This window comes from Phyllostomus hastatus, unplaced genomic scaffold, assembly GCF_019186645.2.
Source record: "Phyllostomus hastatus isolate PE091 unplaced genomic scaffold, TTU_PhHast_1.1 phas_contig_152, whole genome shotgun sequence".
Taxonomy (NCBI): Eukaryota; Metazoa; Chordata; class Mammalia; order Chiroptera; family Phyllostomidae; genus Phyllostomus; species Phyllostomus hastatus.
Window position 1 is genome coordinate 11715703 of NW_025333622.1, and position 21636 is coordinate 11737338.

The 21636-nt window shown below is 39.3% G+C and overlaps 1 protein-coding gene across 1 annotated transcript in view; it reads right to left on the minus strand.

The window, feature by feature from the left end:
- Positions 1-21636, minus strand: part of NDUFA9 (NADH:ubiquinone oxidoreductase subunit A9) — a 50890-nt gene that overhangs the window by 19618 nt on the left and 9636 nt on the right. The window contains exons 4-6 of the mRNA XM_045830524.1: positions 12289-12380; positions 10236-10377; positions 6140-6242 (exon numbers count right to left, since the gene is read on the minus strand). Of these exons, the coding sequence (XP_045686480.1) occupies positions 6140-6242; positions 10236-10377; positions 12289-12380 (337 nt within the window). The remainder of the gene's footprint in view (positions 1-6139; positions 6243-10235; positions 10378-12288; positions 12381-21636) is intronic.

Here is a 21636-nt window from a genome sequence, read left to right on the forward strand (position 1 = left end):
GAATCGTGAATAGCCAAAACTATCTTGAAAAAGAAAAAACAAAGTTGGGGGTCTCAAACTTCTTGATTAAAACTTATTATTAAAACTATAGTATTCAAAATAGTGTACAGTGATCAAAACTGTGGCACAAAGACAGACATATAAACCAATAAAATAGAGAGAAATAGCCCTTGTATATACCTGGTCAAATAATTTTTGACAAGGTGCCAAGGCCATTCAACAGGAAAATGACAGTCTCTTCAACAAATGGTGCTTGGAAAACTGGATATCCACATATAAAAGAATCAAGTTGGACCCTTACACCTTGATTCACATACAAAAATTAACTCAAAATGGATCAAAGACTTAATCCTAGAGCAAAAACTATAAAATTCTCAGATGAAAACATAGGGAAAGCTATGTTTTCCCTAGCCATGTCATCACATGGGACTTGGCAATGATTTCTGGGATATGACAACAAAACCACTGGCAACAAAAGTAAAAATAGATAAATCAGACTACATGAAAATCAAAAACTTCTGTGTATCAAAGGATATAATTAACAGAGTGAAAAGGCAACCTAAAGAATAAAAAAAAATTTGCAAATCCTATATTTAATAAGGGGTTACTAATCATAATATATAAAGAGCTCTTACAACTCAACAATAACAAAAAGAGACCCAATTAAAAATGAGTAAAGCACATAGACATTTCTGCCAGTAAGATACACAAGTGGCTAACAAGCACAGGAAAAGATGCTCAACATCACTTACCATTAGGGAAATGCAAATCAAAACCATGAAATACCTTGTTCTACTATTTAAAAAATAGAAAATAACAAGTGTTTATGAGAACACAGAAAAATCGGAACCCTGTGTACTTAGTGGAAATGTAAACTGCTACAGCCACTATGGTTTAAAATAGTATGGTAGTTCCCCAAATATTAAAAATAGAACTACCACATGACTTAGCATTCCACTTGTGGATATACACGCCAAAGAACTGACAGCAGGGTCTCAAAGAGATATGTGTACACCCATGTTCATAACAGCATTATTCACAGTGAAAAGGCGGAAGCAACCCAAGCTTCCATTGACAGATTAATGGATAAACAAAATGTGGTATGCACCCTAAGAATCCTGAAACAACAATTCAAAAGAACCTACGTACCCCAATGTTCATAGCAGCACAATTTACAATAGCCAAGGCTGAAAACAGCCCAAGTGCCCATCAGTAAATGAGTAGATCAAAAAACTGTGGTACATTTACACAATGGAATACTACACAGCAAAAAGAAAGAAAGAAGGAGTTCCTACCCTTCACAACAGCATGGATGGAACTGGAGAGTGTTATCCTAAGTGAAATAAGCCATGCAGTGAAAGACAAATACCATATAATCTCACCCAGAGTGGAACCTAATCAACAAAATAAACCAGCAAGCAAAATACAACCAGAGACATGGAAATAAAGAACAAACTGACAGTGACCAGAGAGAGGGGCATAATGGGGGAAAGAAGGAGAAGGGTCAAGTCAAGGAACAGGTATAAAAGACCCATGGACAAGAACACTGGGGTCAGGGGGTGGGGAGGACTGAATGTGGGAAAGGAAGGTGGGAGGGCAGGGGAGAGTAATAGAGGGAAAAGGGGGACAACTGTAACCGAATAACAAAATTTTTTAAGGAAAAGAACATAGAGATATATATATACACACACACACAACGGAATATTATTCAGCCTTAAAGAGGAAGAAAATCCTATTACATGCTACAACATACATAAACCTTGAGGACATTATGCTCAGTGAGGTAAGTCAATCAAATACATGTGGTACCTAGAGTACTGAAATTGAGAGACAAAAAGTAAAATAGTGGTTTCCAGGGGCTAGAGGTAAGAGGATATAAAAAGTTGTTTAATGCCTATAGTTTCAGTTTTGCAAGATGAAGTTTTAGATATCTGTTGTACTACAGTGTGAATATGCATAACAGAACTATACACTGAGAAATCACTAAGATGGTGTCTTAGTCTACCATGATGAAATACCATAGACTGAAGTGTTAAATTCATTTTCTCCCAGCTCTGGAGGTTGGAAAGTCCAAGATCAAGATGCCAGCTGTTATGGTTCAAGGCGAGAGCTCTCTTCCCAGCTTGCAGTCAATTGTGTTCTCACGTGGCCCTTCCTCAGTGCACACAGGCAGGGAAAGTGAGAGAGATCTCTCTCTCCTTAGAATGCTACCAATCCAACTGGGTTAGGACCCCACCCTTATGAGCTCATTTAACCTTAATTACCTCCTAAAAGCTTTATCGCCAAATGCAATCACATTGGGAGTTACAGCCTCAGGAAAAGAATTTGTGAGGGACAGGATTCAGTCCATAGCAGCTGATAAATTTAATACTATGTATTTTATTTTTAGCACAATGTTTTAAAAAGTAGAATGCAGGAGGTAAAAGAACACAAGCAAAGTGTGGGGGCATATGATAAAAACACTTAAATTCAATCAGCGAACTGCAGTACATCCATACAGTAAAGTATTATTCAGTTATAAAAAGAAACGAGCTATCAAGGCATGAAAAGACCTGGAGTAAACCTAAATGCATATTGCTCATTGAAAAAAGCCAAACTGAAAAGGTTACAAACTGTACGATTCCCTACTGTATAACATTCTGGAAAAGGCAAAATTATGGAGACAGTTAAAAGATCAGTGTTTGCCAGGTGTTAGGGTGGGGATGAAAGGTAGGCAGGCAAGGAGGATAAATAGGTGTACCACAGGGGATTTGGGGGACACTGAAATTGTTCTGTAAGATATTCTAATGGTAAATTTATATCATTTATACATTTGTCAAAACCCACAGAATACACAACAAAAAGAATGAACCCTCTGATGATTAGTGATACTGAGCATTTTTCATACGTCTATTGGCCATCTGTATGTCCTCTTTGGAGAAGTGTCTATCAGGTTCTTGGCCCATTTTTTAACTGGATTTCTTGTCTTTCTGGTGTTGAGGTGTGTAAGTTCTTTACATGTTTTGAAATTAACTTCTTATCAGATGTACCATTGGCAAATATGTTCTCCCATACAGTGGGTTCCCTTTTCATTCTGATTATTGTTTCCTTTGCTGTGCAGAAACTGTTCAGTTTGATATAGTACTATTTCTTTATTTTTTCTTTTGTTTCCCTTGCTCTAGGGCATATACTGGCAAAAATACTGCTATTTGAGACATCTAAGGTTTTATCGCCTGTTTTCTTCTAGGACTTTTTTTTGGTTTTGCAACTTACATTTAAGTCTTTTACATGTTTTCAGTTCATTCTTGTGTATGGTGAAAGTTGGTTGTCTAGTTTTATTTTTGCATGTACCCACCCAATTTTCCTAACACCATTTATTGAAGAAACTGTTCTCACACTCCATTGTATGTTCTTGTCTCCTTCAAAAAAATGCTCAACATCACTAATTAGCAGTGAGACACAAATTAAAACAACAATAAGGTACCACATCACACCTGCCAGAATGGCTATCATCAATAAATCAATAAACATATACTGGCAAGGATGTGAAGAAAAGAGAACCCTTATGCACTGCTGGTGACAATGTAGACTGGTGCAGCCACTGTGGAAAACAAATGACATAAAACAATTTTCAATCTTCAAAAACTGCAAATGGAACTGCCACTTGACCCAAGTGATCCCACTTCTGGCAATATATTCCAAGAATCCCAAAACGCCATCAGAAAGATTATATGCACCCCTATGTTCAAAGCAGCGTTATTTATAATAGCCCAGGTCTACAAACAGCCTTAGTGCCCAAAAGTAGATGAGTGGATATAACAGCTGTGGTACATCTACACAATGGAACACCATGCAGCTGTATAAAAGAAGGAGCTCTTACCCTTTGCAACAGCATGGATGGACCTGGAGATTATTATGCTAAATGAAATAGGGCAGTCAGAAAAAGACAAATACCATATGATCTCACTTACTTGTAATCTAAGGAACAGAATAGGCGTAGATACATGGAACAGACTGACACAGCTCAGTGGGGAAGGGAGTGGGGGGGACTGGAAGAGATTAGCCAAAGAACATATATACATGTACGCATAGCCCATGGACACAGACAACAATGTGATGAAGGCGGGGAAGAGTGGGGTGGGGGTTGGGCAGAGGAGGGCAAAGTGATGGAAAATGGGGGACAATGTAAACTATGGACTTTAGTTAATAATAATGTACTAACATTGGTTCATCAATTGTAACAAATGCACAACATAAATCCAAGATGTGAACAGGGAGAACTGTTATGGGGGTGGTGCATGAGGGGTTAAAGAATATATAATAACTGTTTTCCAAACAGAATAGACTTTCCTCAGAAAACTAAAAAATGGAACTGCCTTTTGTCTCAGGGGCAATACCACTGCTGGGATTATATCCTAAGAACCCTGAAACACCAATTCAAAAGAACCTATGCACCCCAATGTTCACAGCATTGCTATTTACAATAGCCAAGTGTTGGAAGACACCTAAGTGCCCATCAGTAAATGAGTGGATCAAAAAACTATGGTACATTTACACAATGGAATACTACTCAGCAGAAAGAAAGAAGGAACTCTACCATTCGTGGTGGCATGGATGGATCTGGACAGCATTATGCTAAGTGAAATAAGCCAGGCTGTGAAAGACAAATACCATATGATCTCACCTTTAAGTGGAACCTAATTAACAAAACAAGCAAGCAAAAAATAACCATTGAAATAAACACTGAAATAAAGAATAAACTGTCAGTGACCAGAAGGAAAGGGAGAGGGTTAATGGGGGAAAATAGAGGAAGATCCAATAAGGAGCATGTATAAAGGACACACAGACAAAGCCAAAGGGGCTAGGTTCATGGGTAGGAGGCAGGGATGAGTGGGGCAGGGGGCTGTGGTGGGGTCAAATGGAGACAACTGTACTTGTACAACAGTAATAAAATTTTTTTTCACTTTTCCATTCAATTTTTCTATAAACCTACAACTGCTGTAAAATATAAAGTCTAAAATAAAAAATTTAAGAATTAATAATAAGCCAACAAAAAGCTGCAGCAAATACAAGAAAATAGATGTATCCTTAATAGCTAAAGAGCCTAAATAAATCAGTAAGAAAACATATCTCAAAAAAAAAAAAACCATGGGCAAAAGACATACACAAAAATAATACAAACACTCAAAAGGAGAAACGGGAACTTCTGATAAAAAAAAAAAGTAACTCACTAACCTTCCTAATACTTCCTATGGGGAAGGTTTGAATCCTCTCCCAATACATAAGTGAATAAATTGAGAGATAACTGGTAATTCAGTAGAATCAGAAACTATAGGTAGGTTCTTACCACAGACTTAAAAATGGATTCTCCTCTCCCATTCCCATAGAAGTACAGGGAAATAATTTTTTCACCCCTAACGTCTCAAAATCTCATCACTTAGTCAAAAACACTGATTTTCTCTGCCAAGACAAGTCTAATTAGCAATCAAATATATAAAAACAGAGCAAACATGAAACATCTAGCCTATGAAAGCAGTTTATACATCAAGTATTTCTAGTGTATTAATGAACAAACTAATATTTACTGATCTCTAATCCTGTCCCATAGAAATTCCTATTAACAAGGAAGAACTATTAAATGTGGCTGACAAAGAGTAGTATCACTACACTACCTCTTTGTTTTTGAAAATCAATACCCAAGAGACTTGGCAATCACACTAAAGGAGAGAAAGCAGTAAGGAATGAGCTTCATATGAAAAGTATAAATGGAAGCATCATTTAAGCATTCACTTTGTGCCAGCTGATGTAACATGGGCTACTTCATCTAATTAACACAGCCTCTTAAGGTAGACATTGTTATTTCCATTTTAAGATGAGGAAGCTGCCACTCAGAGACTTGCCAAAATCACAGAACTAGTTAGTCCCACAGCCAAAATTTAAACTCAGGTCTCTGACTTCTAAATACATGCTCTTTCCACGAATCTAAGGTGCTTCTTTTGATATACACTAATGAAGATCCTGAGAAGGACCATGTTGACTAGGCAAACATGACCTTGGGGGAGAAAATAGCACCTGGGAGAGAAAAAGTATAACCTCAGTCTGCCACGTCAAAGAACACTGTTAGTTCGTGCTTAACTTCAACCTAGTTAAGAATACGAACTTGCAAAATAATTGAGGAATCTATCTTCTCGTCCAAAGATGTCTGATGGCTTTATGATGATGGCTTCTGGAAATGCATCTCTTACTTCTTTCTCTCCAACAGCCTAAAAGAACAAGCAAACAAAAGAAAGTTCTGAGATGAGTAAAAAAATCTTCCATTCTATTCACTATTGGGACACTACTTGTATTTTAAAGGTCATATGTTCCTCCAGACTAAGGTAACCATACTATTCATAAATCTCAATTACACAGAATTTTTCTTTAGAATCACACAGAAATTTTACCCTCTTATAGCTCTTGTTGGGCTTCTTCTCATATTTGTCGCAGAGAAGCTTACACAGAAGGAGAAAAATCAGAGTAGATTTTTTTTCTAGCCTCCATTCTTCCTTCTAATTACAGGTTCTCTGATTTGTGTCGACAACCTAGCAGACTGCCAGAGAAAGGAGGGCGTGCAGTGGGCAACCATGGTGGAATCTGCAGCAGTGCACACCTACCCAGGGGAGGCCAGGGAAAGGTCCTTAATCTTCCTGCCCTCGGTTGTTACCATCTGCTCATCTCCTAGACAAGGCCTTTTGTTCAATGCAGACATCAACTTTCCTTTCCACCCCAACTTCCCTTCTATCTACATGGTCATTGTGGGTGACCTCAACGTTCAAGTAGACTTGGATCTCTCAGTTTCTTGAGTATCTCAACTTCAGTGACCACCTCTTCAGTCTACTTCTGCACTCCAACTCGGTCAGGAGTCATCAGGGCCACATCAACAAGTGAAAATGCCCTTCTTCTGAAACACTGAATGAAGACACCCTCCTCTCAGATAACAATCTCCTACACTCCCAAGCCTGCTAGTTCTCTGCTTCTCCGCTCCTGAGATAATCTGTTTCTCAACCTTTCCAGGAACCCTAGTCACTGGTTCTACTTTCCTCTCCATCAACCCCTCCAAACTTGCCTTGTCACAGATTAGATTCCATGGTCCAACGTCTCAATCACTCTCTTACCAATAATGTAAACTACCTTATCCCTCTGTCTTTTATTCCACTCACCAGGCAAAATCGCAATCCTGGAAGAACCCCATTACCCTCCTTTGAGCCATGTACTCCTGCTGCCTTCAGAGCTGGAGGAAATTTAGTAAATGAATATCACAAATTGGTACCACTATATAATGATGCATACATAACATTTTGGTCAACAACAGACCATCTACACTACAGTGGGCCCAGAAGATTATCATGAAGTTGAAAAATTCCAAAGTGGTAGCCATCTAAACATCATAGTGCAACACATTACTCACGTGTTTGTAATGCTGGTGTACACAAACCTACCGCACTGCCAATTATATAAAAGAATAGTATATACAATCATGTACAGTCCATAATGATAATAAACTATGTTACCTGTTTATATGTTTACTATACTATACATTTTATTGTTACTTTAGTGTCTACTCTTTCTACTTACAGTTTTGCTTGTTCTTGATTTAATCTTGTGTTATTTTATACAGTAACATGCTGTACAGGCTTGTAGCCTGGGAGTAACAGGCTGTACCATACAGCCTAGGTGTACAGTGGGCTATAACACCTACATTTGTGTAAGTGCCTCCACGATGTGCTTATGACAAAATGACATCATGATACATTTCTTAGAACCTAACCCCTAAGTGGCACATGACTATAAATTCATGTCACCATTTTAACTGGGCCCTTAACATTTCCCACAATAGTGTTTTCTTGTAATTACTCTCGCACATGGCAATTTCAATCCTATTCTATTCTATTCTATTCTATTCTAATTTCTATCTTATTTTCCTCTTCCTTCCAGTAAATGATATCACCTGCTAATGCAAAGAGAAGATACAACAACAGAAAAAAAATCATCTCAAGTTCTCACCACTAAATCTACACATTCAGGTGTATGAACCAACATTTCCTCCTTTCTTACCACTACAGAGGAGGAGTGCCACCTCCAGTGCTTCAAAACTCATCTCCTTTAACTTTCTCAGGAACCTGCCCCATTTACTTCCGCCTGTATCTTCAGTCTCACTCTCTTTATCAGCACTTTCCCAACAGCACTGAAACAAGTCTTTTAAACAAAGACCTTCCACCTTAAAAGAAAAATAATTCTCCAACTCCACCTGACTCTCCAGCTTCCTGCATCCATTCCCCAACTCTTACCAAACCACTTGAAAATGCTGCCTCGGTTCCTGCTCACTTCTCACTCACCTGAAGTCTGGATTCTACCGCACCACTTGCACTCAAATGATTCTGGGTTAAGACCACCAATGACCTCCAAGTCAGAATATCCAAGGTGATTCCAAGTTCTCACTTATAGGACTTCTCAATGCCATTCATAAGTTACTACTCCCTCCTTGCAACACTGTCTTCCCTTGGCTTCATAACCTGTACTCTCCAGGTTTCCCTCCTACCTGATCATGTTCACTCTCAATCTTTAGGTTTAGTTTGATAGTCCTTATCTACCAGACCACTAATCACTGGCATTCCTCTGGGCCCAGTCCAAAGCTCTCTTCTCAATCCACACTTCCACACTAGGCCATCTTATCCCCTCCCATTGCTTCAATTAACAACAAATACTGGTGGCTCCCTAATTTATACTCCCAACCCTGACCTCTTCTTCTAAGCTGCAGGATCATAAAGCCCATTCACCCCCATTAACTGGATGATTGACACACATCTGCAATGCAATCCAAGTCCAAAACTGAATCATCCTCTTCCCTTCTCCATAAATTATATTTCTCAATCTTTGCTGCACAATGAAATTACCTAGGAAGAGTTAAAAAATACTGATGTCAAAGTTCTATCCCCAGAGGTCGTCCTATCTGAATTGGTCTAATTGCAGCTTGGGCATCAGAATTTTTCAAAGCTCCCTCAGTGATTCTAATGTGCAGCTAAGCCAAGAACCACTACCCTAAAGCCTCGTCATTCTCAAGTGTTTCTCCTATTCAGCAGGACTACTGACTACCCAGTGGTGTAAGCCAAAGGGCTGGACGTCATTGACTCTTGCCTCTTTCTCACCACTGACTCCCCCATGACCCATCCCTTCCAAACAATCATGAATTCAGATGATTCTGTGAATAGCAGGGCAGAGACAGGCACAGTGTATACTCTCTCTCTCCAGTGTAGTATGAAAATGTGAGTGAGGACTACATGTGCTATCAAGCAGTTCTGTGAGTGTGAAAACAAAGCTTACACCCCCCCAAAATCGCAGAGAAACAAAACCGAAGCCCTGATGAACCTTGACACCGATGTGGCTAAGGTTCCCTACTGCTCGATTTCTCAGATACATGGCCCTGTAAGTTCCCTTTTGTTTAAGCCTGTTTACTCTGGATTTTCTGATGCTAGGTAATTAAATGCTCCTAACTAATAAATGCCCTCTCTCCCCCATTATAGACTTCTATAGCAGTTTGCTATTTTGTAATACTTGGTACCTCAGGAATTATTTTCCTTAATGGACTGCCAACTAGATATGGGCTAAGACCATGTCTGTTTTATTCACTCCTGTATTCCTAGTGCCTAATGCAATGTAGCACACAGTAGGTGCTTCATAAGCAATTTGTTCAATAAAAAAATGCAGTGGGTCAAAAACCTGAAGCCACTATCAAGGAACTCTGGTCATTCTCAGCCTTCACATCACCCACTCACAAGTGGCATGAATCCATAACTATAAAAGGGGTTTCAGAAAAAAGATCATCCTTTAGCATTGGTAGATGACACAGGTATGACTCTTAGGGGCAGGAATCATACTCTACCATTTATTATGTATTTCCTATGTAATTCTATTATGCCCCAAGAAAATGCATTTGAGCGCAAGTAATAATATGACCTATCCGTCTTTGAAGCCCCTCAGCACAGTTCCCTGCAAAGAGAAGGCATTCAACCAAAATGTCAGAACACAATGCACACACAGGTGCATGCGCACACACTTCTCTCTCACACACAAATCTAATTCTGGTATGGAGAATTAAAAATCCTTTTTAGTCCGTCCTGGTTATGTCAATAACAAACCCTTCTCTCCTAAATCATGCTTCAAAGGGGCCAGAAAACTCCAACTCTGTAAATCACTTTCCAGATCAACCTGCTACTTACCTTATTTCTCAGATATCTAGAAGAGCTTTTAATATCAGCATTCAGATGTGAAATGTGAATAAATCTTTCAACTCCAGCATCCTTAGACACCTGAGCAATTGTTTGGGGAATCTTCACAAAAACATCCTCAAAATCAAAGTTTCTGGAAGAAAAAAAGGGGGATCAGCTAAGAGCACCTAACTCAGGATTTCAAAGCTTTCTGTGGTAAGCTGATTTTCATATTACTGCTGGAATTCATAATAGCTAAACTATAAAACAGCAATGATTTCATCCAAAATCAAAATTAATGACTTCTACTTTACTGCACACTGTCATTACTGTCTATAATCCAAGGCTTACTAAAGCTACAAATCAGCATGTGCAATATTCTGTATCCTCAGAGAATTCTAAGGCTGAGGCCCTTGAAAAACATCTGGCTGCACTGCTTGGGCAGTGCTGAGGGAAGTGCTAGGGCTGGAAATCTCTTCGTATTCTAGGCCTTTGTTACTCTTGGGGGGTAAAAAGAACCTGAAAAGTCATTTAACCCAGTAACATTGACTAAATGCCTCCTCTGTGTTACACTGTTAGTAGTCACTATGTTGGACATAAAGTTGACTAAGACTCTCCAAGTTATCATCAAAGAACTTAAGAACATTTGATAAGGCAGACATATACAAATAAATCTAAATCAAACTTCAATAAATTCTAAAAACAGGTGTGGACAAAGTGTTATGGAACTACAGGTTTTAAACATCTGTTGATAAACAACTCACACAATAACTAAAAAGAACTGTTCAAATCAGTACTCACACTTTCTTTAATAAACAATGTGAAGAGCAGGTCTAGAACACTGGCACACTAGAAAAACCAATGTTCATCTTGTTGACAGTGGAACAGGCAAAATTCTCCCACCTAACCACATCCCAGCTGGAACGATCCAAGCCCAGGGCCAACACCAATCATCCTGTCCAGTTGACACCAACCACACTGACATAGTCCATATGGACTTTTTATGGGCAGCACATCATACTGCTTACTTACACCAAACTTATGCAACTAAATCCCCTAAGGGTGAGGGGGTCACTGGGTATGCAAATGGTTGGTGTATAAATGCTTATTGATGGGCTAATTTAAAATGTCATCACTACAATACTTAACATATAGATAGTGCCCAATAAATGTCTACTGAACTCTAAGATAGCATACTGTTGGGAACCGCCCTGCCTAGTTTCAGAAGCTATAATCCCCCATGGCTAAGGCTGAGTAAAAAGACGTTGGGACTGTAAGCCAGTAAGGAGACAAAGCTTATCTTCCTGGCAGGGGTACAGCCTCTGCCCCCTTTACTTCACCCTGCTTGGCCCCAGGCAGATGACTGGTTAGCCAATGGTGGGTAAGATTCCTCAAGGGAAGGACAACCTAAGACAGGCACAGTCACAGTAGAGCCATCAGGGAAGGACTGGGGGGACTATACAAAAAGGGGATAATGGACCCTCATCCTTCGGCTTTGACATAGCCTGAATCTTCATTCTGTCTGTAAAAAATCTCCTAATCTCTTAGCTGCCCCCACCCCCCACCTGATTTAAGCCTAAAACAATGCTGGAGGCAGGTGCAGCCTTGTGCTGGACTGGGAGGTTTCCCAGGGCAATCAGGCCTAAGAAAAGAATGCATAAAATCCTGTGAAACCTGGTTTGCTAAGAATGCCCTCAATTTAAATGATAAGGGTCCAAGCATAAAATGAGTTTATTTCCCCTAAGTTTTATGGCCCTTTAGCTATCTGACCCTGACTCAGAATAAGCCTACAGTTCTTTGAATGTTATCTATTATTTCATCATTACTGCCTGACAATGATTGATTAGCTTTATGTATACACCCTGTATTCCTATGCAAATTAAACCCATTAAAAGCCCTTTGAAGAACAGGCTCAAGGCTCTTCTCCTTTGAGAGATTGCCCAAGTAGATCAAGTCTTGGTAGAATTATTCTAATCTGCAATGGGCAGCAGGTTGGGGGTGGGGGTGGTCTTCAGGCAGAGTCCCCCCAAAGCATTCCCAAAGAAAAAATGAGTCAAAGGCTTACTTGGTTTCCCATTCTCGCCCAACAAGATTGATGACCACATTGCTGTGCTTCACTGCTCTTTGGATAGAATCTTTGTTTCTCCCATTCCATTCCTATAACAATAATAGTCAATCAGATGAAAGCATAAGGGGTGGACCCTAGCACTTAACATTTCTGTAGGGCCCTGCCCTCACCCCCACCCCTACCCTCAGTCCTTGGCAAATTTCAAAATGGGCCATCTGTTGCAGTCACAATACGGTGCCACTTCATACAGGCTCCACCATTTATTAAAACAGGAATGATTCTGAGGTCTCAAATCCTGCTGATTCTCTGACTCTTTTGGAGACAAATAGTTGAAAGTCCACTTTCTTTCTTTATCTGAATGGTGGAACTAGTAAAAGAATACTATTCACTTTTAACAGGGCACATCAATTTTTGTCACCCAACTGTCACAAGTCTGTAAAGAAATCCAGTAATCAAGTCTCCCTTCCTGAAATATAATCAACCAAGAAGGATCATCTGGGAAGTAAAATGACTTTTTCTTTTTAGCAGCAATGAGTTATAGATGGAAGATCAGGAGGCTCTCTTAAACGCTAACAATAAATTGGGAGCATTCATAACAATCTTAATGTTTCTTTTAAACTCTTTTCTCTTTACAATCTCAGATGTAGTCATTTCTACTTTAAAGAAATGAAAACAACACTCAAAGAGAAGTGACCTGCCTAAAACTCCTGATTAGCCAATGGCAGATTTTGGTGTAGGACTATACTTCTGAGCATCATAAAGGACTTCAGTAAAATTGATAATTCTTACCCAAAATAGTGACTGGGAATTAAATAATCCCAGAAAAAGGTACAAAGTATTCTATTATAGGAGACTGTTCTGTGTGGCATGGGCCCAGCTCCCACTCAGAAGGCCACAGTGGAAAGCAAGATCCAATACACAGGACTCAAACCCAAGGATAGGTTCTTCGGTGGGGAATCAGGCCTGCATTGTACCTATACTGCTATGAGACTTGCTTTTGCTAAAACTCCCTCACCCTGGATTGAGGCAGCAAGTGCTTACTGTAACTTCCTAAAGTCTGTGCTAAACTTCCCCAGTATGGTATGTAACTGGTTCAACTACTTTTCCCCTTGGTCTGCAGCATCATCCTTCTCTTTGAAGTAATTAGACCATTCTTTCCTTTGTTTTCTGTAAAAGGTAACCACCTAAAGCGAACCTGTGCATAGTAAATGAGGACCCTCCTCAATGTAATGTGCCCAGAAAAACAATGAAAGGCTGTCAACGAAAGGGTCAGCACACCCTCCTCTTGAGAGAGCGGCTGAGGTACTCCAAGACATTCTCCCCTTGAGGGAGTGGCTGTGTGGTCCCTTTTCCTCCACAGGACTCGGTAGTCTGTGTGAATTTGTATTGTCTTATCCATAACACCATGGACCCCATGAGCCAGGATCCACATCATTCTATGTTAAAATGAAATGATTTTTAAAGTATTTTAATGAAAGATAATAAAAATTTCACAGGGTCAAACACCTGTGTAATTTAGTAAAGAGTAAAAGGTCTACAGAAATCAGATTAAAAAACAAAAAGATGAAGCCCTCAGCAGGAAAAACTACTTAGAAAAACTAGTTAGGATAGAGAGCAGGGTGCAAGGGACAATATGGAATAACAACTTTGCAGTCAGACAGAAATGCAAATTCCAGATTGCTATTTACTAACTCAGTACAAATGATCTCTCTAGCCTCCATGTAAAATTTGAAATTATAGCCCAAGTCATGGGGTTATCATGAAGATTTTGTAAAATATACATAAAATCTGCAGCATGGTGACACACTTATTAAAAACAAACAAACAAAAAAAAAAGCAGCACAGAGAAGGGAGAAGATGGAGGCAAAATAGTTGGGAGCCGAGCCCACTTGCTCTTGCCCCCAACTCAGACACTTAGCTGATCTTCTGAAAAACAAAGTTAACAGTCAACAGACTCTTGGCTGATATGAAGTTTAGAATCCAAAGACTACAGAGGACACTTCAAAATGAATGCTAAGGAGGTTTTATAGGTGGACTGGGAAAGTCCCCCAGTGTGGCACCAGCAACTGTGGCTGCTGCATCGTCAGCATCTGTGGAGAGCCTGGTCAGAGTTGGCAGCATAGCAGCTCCCACTCCCCTCCCAGGGCTGGGAATCCCCAGACCCTACTGGTAGCAACTTGAATATGCAAAATCATCAGAGAGAAGCAGGCTACACAAACACACAGCTAGCGGCACACCCTAGGTGAAGGCTGACTGGGATAGTGCCAGAGAGGAGAGAAATGTTGCCGGCACCTGGACCTGGGGGAAAAAGAGGCCACAGCTGGCCATGACTGAGATAGACTCTTGACTTATTGGAGAGGTGGAGTATGTGGAAAGCTGGGCACTGCAGTGGGAGCGCCCAGAGAGATGTTTCTTAAAAAGGGGAGCTGAGGCATGCTGGGCAGAGACCCTGCATGCGCAGCTGCCCTGCCAACAAGGAGGGAGGGTTGTGGGTGCAGTCTGCTTCCACTCAGTACACCCAAGCAGATTACTTAAAGGAGTTCGAAGAGAGGTGGTTTCTCGGCCCCAGACCAGTGCAACAGCGCAGAGTGGAAAGTGTGGGCCACAGCATGCCATGAGGACAGTGGGCCAGGAACTGTGCACCTGAGATTATTTGAGGCCAGACTGGGCCCCCTTCCTTGGCGAAACTTCTGGGAAGAGGAGGTTGAGTCCAACCCCCACCTCCTGCAGGAACAGGGAAGATCTCCAAAACTTCCTGGGCAGCTTTAACAACCTGCAGGGGTCACTTCCACAAGAGTAAGACAGCAAGAGGAAAGCCTAAGAGGGCCCATTTTGAATTCCCCACGGGAAGATGAAGTATACTGGGTCCTAGGGCTCTATTTCACTGAGGCCCTAAAAGCAGGAAGCTCAGAAAGTGGGCAGCAAGAAAGATTCAGGGCCCCGCTCAGCCTCAGCTCCCACGCAGAGCTACATCAAGCAGGAGAGGGCTCACACTTTTACACAGATTGCCTCCCCCCACCATGAAACAGACAACTATTTAATCAGAAACTATACATTACTGGAAATAAACTGGGACAGACTAAGATGGGAGGTGTAGAAACAGGGGGAACTAACCCATAATTTTCCCAGAAGACTGCACAGTGCCTGCCATGGGAGATGCAAAAGCCTCACCCTCTGAATTACAACAGAAGCTCCCTCTACAGGCAGGGGAAGGAGATACAGGCAGTATTGCCAGAAGCTGGATGACTGACCCTGGGACCTTGAGCTGATAAAAACCCAGAGACAATCCAGAAAGAAGTCAGAAAGCAAACACCAACAGGTGAGACAAATTTCACCTCACTCTTCCTGAGAACTTGGGTGTTTTTTTCTTTTCTTTTTTCCTTTTTTTTTCATATAGGCTTTTAATATTTCTCTTGCTTCAATCATATTCCACCTAACTCACCACTCTTGGTCTTTTATTTTTTATTCTTTTTAATTCAGATTATATATATTTTTTCATGTTATTGTTATTTCAATTCCTACATAGCACCCTTCCCTGGTCTTACTCCATTTTGCCATCTTTCTGACCTTTCTCATTGTTGTTATAAACTTTATCTTCTCCCATGCTATGTCATGTTCCTATTCCTTCCTCTTACTATTTCTCCTCCTCCTATTCTTGCAAAAACATTCTTTCTTCCTTAAGTCAGCTCACATTCTCCCCCCAGCCCTTATACTAATCTTATATCCTTTCCACCTTTATAAATTGTGGCTCTTGAGTGAGGATATCACGGTTATTGCTGTTCTTCTCTAACGGAACTCCTGTTCATTCACCATTTGTTTGTACTTTAAATTCCATAGTATACTCTCCCCCTATCTTCCTCCATTGTGCCTTCTCTCACCCTTGGTAAGTTGAATTAGGAATTTTATTTTAGTTTTTTTCCCCTTTCTTAGCTTAGCATCTACTCCTAACTCTTATTATAATGTTTTCCTCCTCCATCCTCTCAAAATCATTTTTCTTTACTGTAGATATTTCATATTAAATTTTTCTCTTTGTACAATACTCTTATTCCTTTTCCACCTTTATTAATCTTCACTCAGCTGTGTTGCTATTGACACTGCTGTGATTTTTCTGCAATTTTGTTCCTATTGGTTCAATACCTTTTTAATATTACTTCAAACCTCATGGTATATACTCTTCCCATTTCTTACTCCATTTTTGCCATCACCTTTCCATACTTTATGTACATTTTAAATTTTGTTCTCTCCCATTCTTTACCTCATTTAGATTCCCTACTCTTATTATTTCTCCTCCCTCTGCGCATTCAAAATCATTTTTCCCTCTTTTAGTCATATCATATTCCCTTTTCCTGTTTTATAACATCCTTAATCTCTCTCCAACTTTATTAATGTTTCCTCAATTGCTGTTGATATTGCTGATGTGGTAGGGTTTTTGTTTTCGTTTTTTCTGTCCTGGGTTTGGATTTCTGGTAATACTGCTTTGTTAACCAATACCTGTACAATAGCATACAAGACGCAGTCAGAGTTGTGACTACCAGTAACCCAGCTAGAGGGGAAAATACACCAACAAACGAACCACCAGTAAGCAAAGCCCAGGTACAACAATGGAGCCCACACAAACTGAATAAAGGGCAACCCTAGGGCATCCAGATAAGGAGATGAAAGTGCCTAGACCACTGAGTCCTACAGAACTCCTACCACAGAAATCTATCCAACAAAGACAGGCAGGCAAAGCAGAGCATCCTGAGACAAACAAAAACAAACAAAAACAAAGAGTCACCTAAAATAGGCAGACAAAGAGAGAACCCCCAATCGAAAGGAATGGAGGAATCCCGAGAAAAAGAGCTTAAATAAAATTGAGGCAAGCAATCTATCAGACACAGAATTCCAAAAAATGGTTATAAGCATGCACAAGAAATTCAGTGACAACAATAAGGAAGTGAGTAGGAATTATAACAGCATAAAAAAAATAGAAGCTATAAACAAGTACCAGGGACAAATGAAGAATACTATATCTGAAATTAAAAAATTACACTAGAAGGAATTACAATCAGGCTGGATGAAGCGGAGGACCAAATCAGCAAGTAGGAAGACAAGGTAGAAAGAAATAACCAAGCACAGCAACAAAACAAAAAAAGACTCAAAAAGTATGATAGTTAAAGGGAATTTCAGGACAACATGAGACGTAACAACATTCGTATCATAGGAATATGAGAAGTAGAAGAAAAGGAGCAAGGGATAGAAAACTTGTTTGAAAAAACAATGTCAGAAAACCTCCCTAACTTCATGAGGGGAAAAGTCATGCAAGTTCAGGAAACACAGAGAGTCCCAATCAAGATGAACCCAAATAGGCCTACTCCAAGACACATCATAATTAAAATGCTAAATATTAAAGACAAAGAGAGAACCCTAAAGGCAGCAAGGGAGAAACAGATGGTAACCACAAGGGATCTCCCATAAGGCTAGCTGTTGATTTCTCAACACAAACATTATAAGCCTGAAGGGAATGGCAAGAAATATTCCCAGTAAAGCAAAGGCCTGCAACCAAAACTACTCTACTCAGCAAGACTGTTATTAAAAAATGGAGGGAGAACCATGAAATTTCCAAGACAAAAGATGACTAAAAAAATACATCATCACCAAGTCAGCACTGCAAGACAACTAAAGGGACTGTTTTAAGAAGATGAAGAAAAGAGTGAGAGAGAGGACAACAGCTACAAAGGGAAAAAATGGCAATGAATAAGTTCATATCGATAATCTTAAATGTAAATGGATTACATGCTCCAATCAAAAGACTTGGGGTAGCTGAACAGATAAGAAAACATGATGTACATAAATGCTTCCTCCAAGAGACCCACCTCAGATAAAAAGATCTACACAGACTAAAAGTGAAGGGTTAGGAAAAAAATACTCCATGCAAATGGACAGGAAAAGAAGTCAGGGTAGCAATACTTACATGAGACAAAATAGATTTCACAACAAAGGCCATAAAAAGAGAGAAGGTCCATAATACTTTAGTGAAGAATCCATCAAGAAGATATAAACATTATAAACATATATGCACCCAATATAGGAGAAATCCAAATGTATAAGGAAAATCTTAGAAGACTTCAAGGAAGATATAGACACCAGGGGATTTTAACACCCCACTGTCAAAAATGGATAGTTATTCCAAACAAAACATCAAAAAGGATATTGTGGCACTGAACTATGCCCTAGATAAAATGGACTTAACTGATATATATATATATATATAAACTTTCACCCCCCAAAAAGCAAAATACATATTCTTGTCAAATGCACATGGAACATTTTCAAAGAAAGACCACATGATAGAATACAAAACAAGCCTCAACAAATTCAAGAAAACTGAAATCACACCAAGAATCTTCTCAGACCACAAGGGCTTAAAACTAGAAATCAATCTCAAGGAAAAACTCAAAAACACTCAAATTCATGGAGATTGAATAGTATATTATTCAACAATGAATGGTTTAAGAATGAGATCAAGGAAGAAATCAAAAAGTTTCTGGAAACAAAAGAAAATGAACTCAGAACAGTCCAAAACGTATTAGACACAGTGGAGACAGTCCCGAGAGGGAAGTTCATAGCAATACCAGCCTACCTAAAAAAGACAGAAACACTTCAAATAAACAACCTAATCCTACATCTACAAGAACTAGAGGAAGAACAAAGATAGCTCAGAGCAAGTAGAAGGAAGGAAATAACCAAGATCAAAGCAGAATTAAACACAGGGACTAAAAGAACAATTCTGAAGATCAATAAATCCAGGAGCTGGTTCCTTGAAAAATTAAACAAAATTGACAAGCCTTTAAGCAGACTCATCAAGAAAAAGAGAGGACCCAAAAGAACAAAATCAGAATGATAGAGGACAGATTACAACAGATACACAGAAATACAAAGGACTGTAAGAAATTACTATGAAGAACTATATGCCAAGAAATTTGAAAACCTAGGTGAAATGGACATATTTCTAGAAAAATATAATCTTCCAAAATTCAATGAAGAAGAAGCAGAAAGCCTGAACAGACTGATAACAACTGACAAAATCAAAGCAGTAATCAAAAAATTCATGGCACACAAAAGCCCTGGACCAGACAGTTTCACAGGAGAATTTTACAAAACATTTAAGGAAGAGCTAACCCCTATCCTTCACAGATTATTCGAAAAAATCCAAGAAGAGAGAAGACTCCCAAACTCTCTTTATGAAACCAGTATCATCCTAATCCCAAAACCAGATAAAGACACAACAAAGAAAACTACAGGCCAATATCGCTGATGAACATAAATGCTAAAATCCTTAACAAAATATGGCAAACATCAGGAAGCAATACATTAAAAAGATCATACTCATGATCAACTGGGATTCATCCCAAGGATGCAAGGATGATACAATATTCACAAATCAAGGAACGTATTACGTAACCTAAACAAAAGCAAAGACAAAAATAACATGATCTTATCAATAGATGCAAAGAAACCATTTCATAAGGTGCAGCATCCATTTATGATAAAAACACTCAGCAAAGTGGGAGTAGAGGAAGCATTCCTCAACATAATAAAGGCCATATATGAGACCTACAGCCAACATCATACTCAATGGGCAAAAACTAAAATCTTTTCCACTAAGATCAGGAACAAGAAAAGGGTGTCCCCTTTCACCACTTCTCTTCAACATAGTATTGGAATTCCTATCCACAGTGATCAAACAAGAAAAAGAAATAAAAGGCATCCAAACTGGGAAGGAGGAAGCAAAACAGTCATCCTTTGCAGATGACATGCTAGTGCACACTGAAAATCCTATAGACTCTACCAAAAAACTACTTGACCTAATATGTGAATTTGGCAAAACAGCGGGATACAAAGTCAATATTCAGAAATCAAAGGCATTTTTGTACACCAACAATGAAATATCAGAAACAGAAATCAGAAAATAAATGCCACTTGATATAGTAACAAGCAAAAAAAGTACCTAGGAATAAACCTAACCAAAGAGGTAAAGACTTGTACTCAGAAAACTCACAACAATGAAGAAAGAAATTAAGAAAGACACAAATAAATGGAAGCATATACCGTGTTCATGGATTGGAAGAATTAACATAATTAAAATATCCATACTACCCAAAGCAATTTATATATTTAATGCAACCCCTATTAAATACCAATGACATATTTCACAGATAGAGCAAACATTTCAAAAATTTATATAGAACCATAAGCGACCCTGCATAGCCACACCAATTTTGAGAAAGAACAAAGTAGGAGGGATCACAATACCTGACATCAAACTATATTACAAGGGCACTGTAATCAAAACAATCTGGTACTAGCATAAGAACAGACATATAGATCAGTGGAACAGAGTAAAGAACACAGAAATAATCCCAAGTCTCTGTGGTCAATTACCATTCAACACAGGGGGCAGAAGCATACAATGAAGTAAAAATAACCTCTTTGATAAATGGTATTGGGAGATCTGGACAACTACATGCAAAAAATGAAACTAGACCACCAACTTACACAATACACAAAAGTACACTCAAAATGGGTAAAAGACTTAAAATATAAGTCACAACACCATAAAAGTCTAAGAGAAGAACTTCAGGCAAGAAAATCTCAGATATTCCATGCAGCAATATTTTCACCAATAAGTCCCCTAGGTCAAGGAACATAAAGGAAAGAATAAACAAATGGGACATCATCAAAATAAAAAGCTTCCGCATGGCTAAAGAAAACAGCAGCAAAATGAAAAGGGAACCAACCACATGGGAAAATACACTTGCAAAAGAAACCTCAGATAAGGGTTTGATCTCCAAATTATATGAAGAACTCACAAGACTCCATACCAAAAGATAAACAATCCAATTAAAAAATAGGCAAAAGCCCTGGCTGGCGTAACTCAGTGGATTGAGTGCGGGCTGCGAACCAAAGCATCACAGGTTCGATCCCCAGTCAGGGCACATGCCTGAGTTGCAGGCCACGTCCCCAGTGGGGGCCATGTGAGAGGCAACCACATATTGATTCTCTCTCTCTCTTTCTCCCTCCTTTCCCCTCTCTAAAAATAAATAAATAAAATCTTAAAAAAAAATAGGCAAAAGACCTGAACAGACACTTCTCCAAGGAGGACATACAGAGGGCCCAGAGACATATGAAAGGATGCTCAGCATCACCAGCCCTCAGAGAGATGCAATTTAAAACTACATTGAGATACCATTTCACTCTGGTCAGAATGGCCGTCATAAACAAATCAACAAACAAGTGCTGACGAGGTTGTGGAGAAAAGGGAACCCTAGTGCACTGTTTGTGGAAATGCAAACTGATATAGCC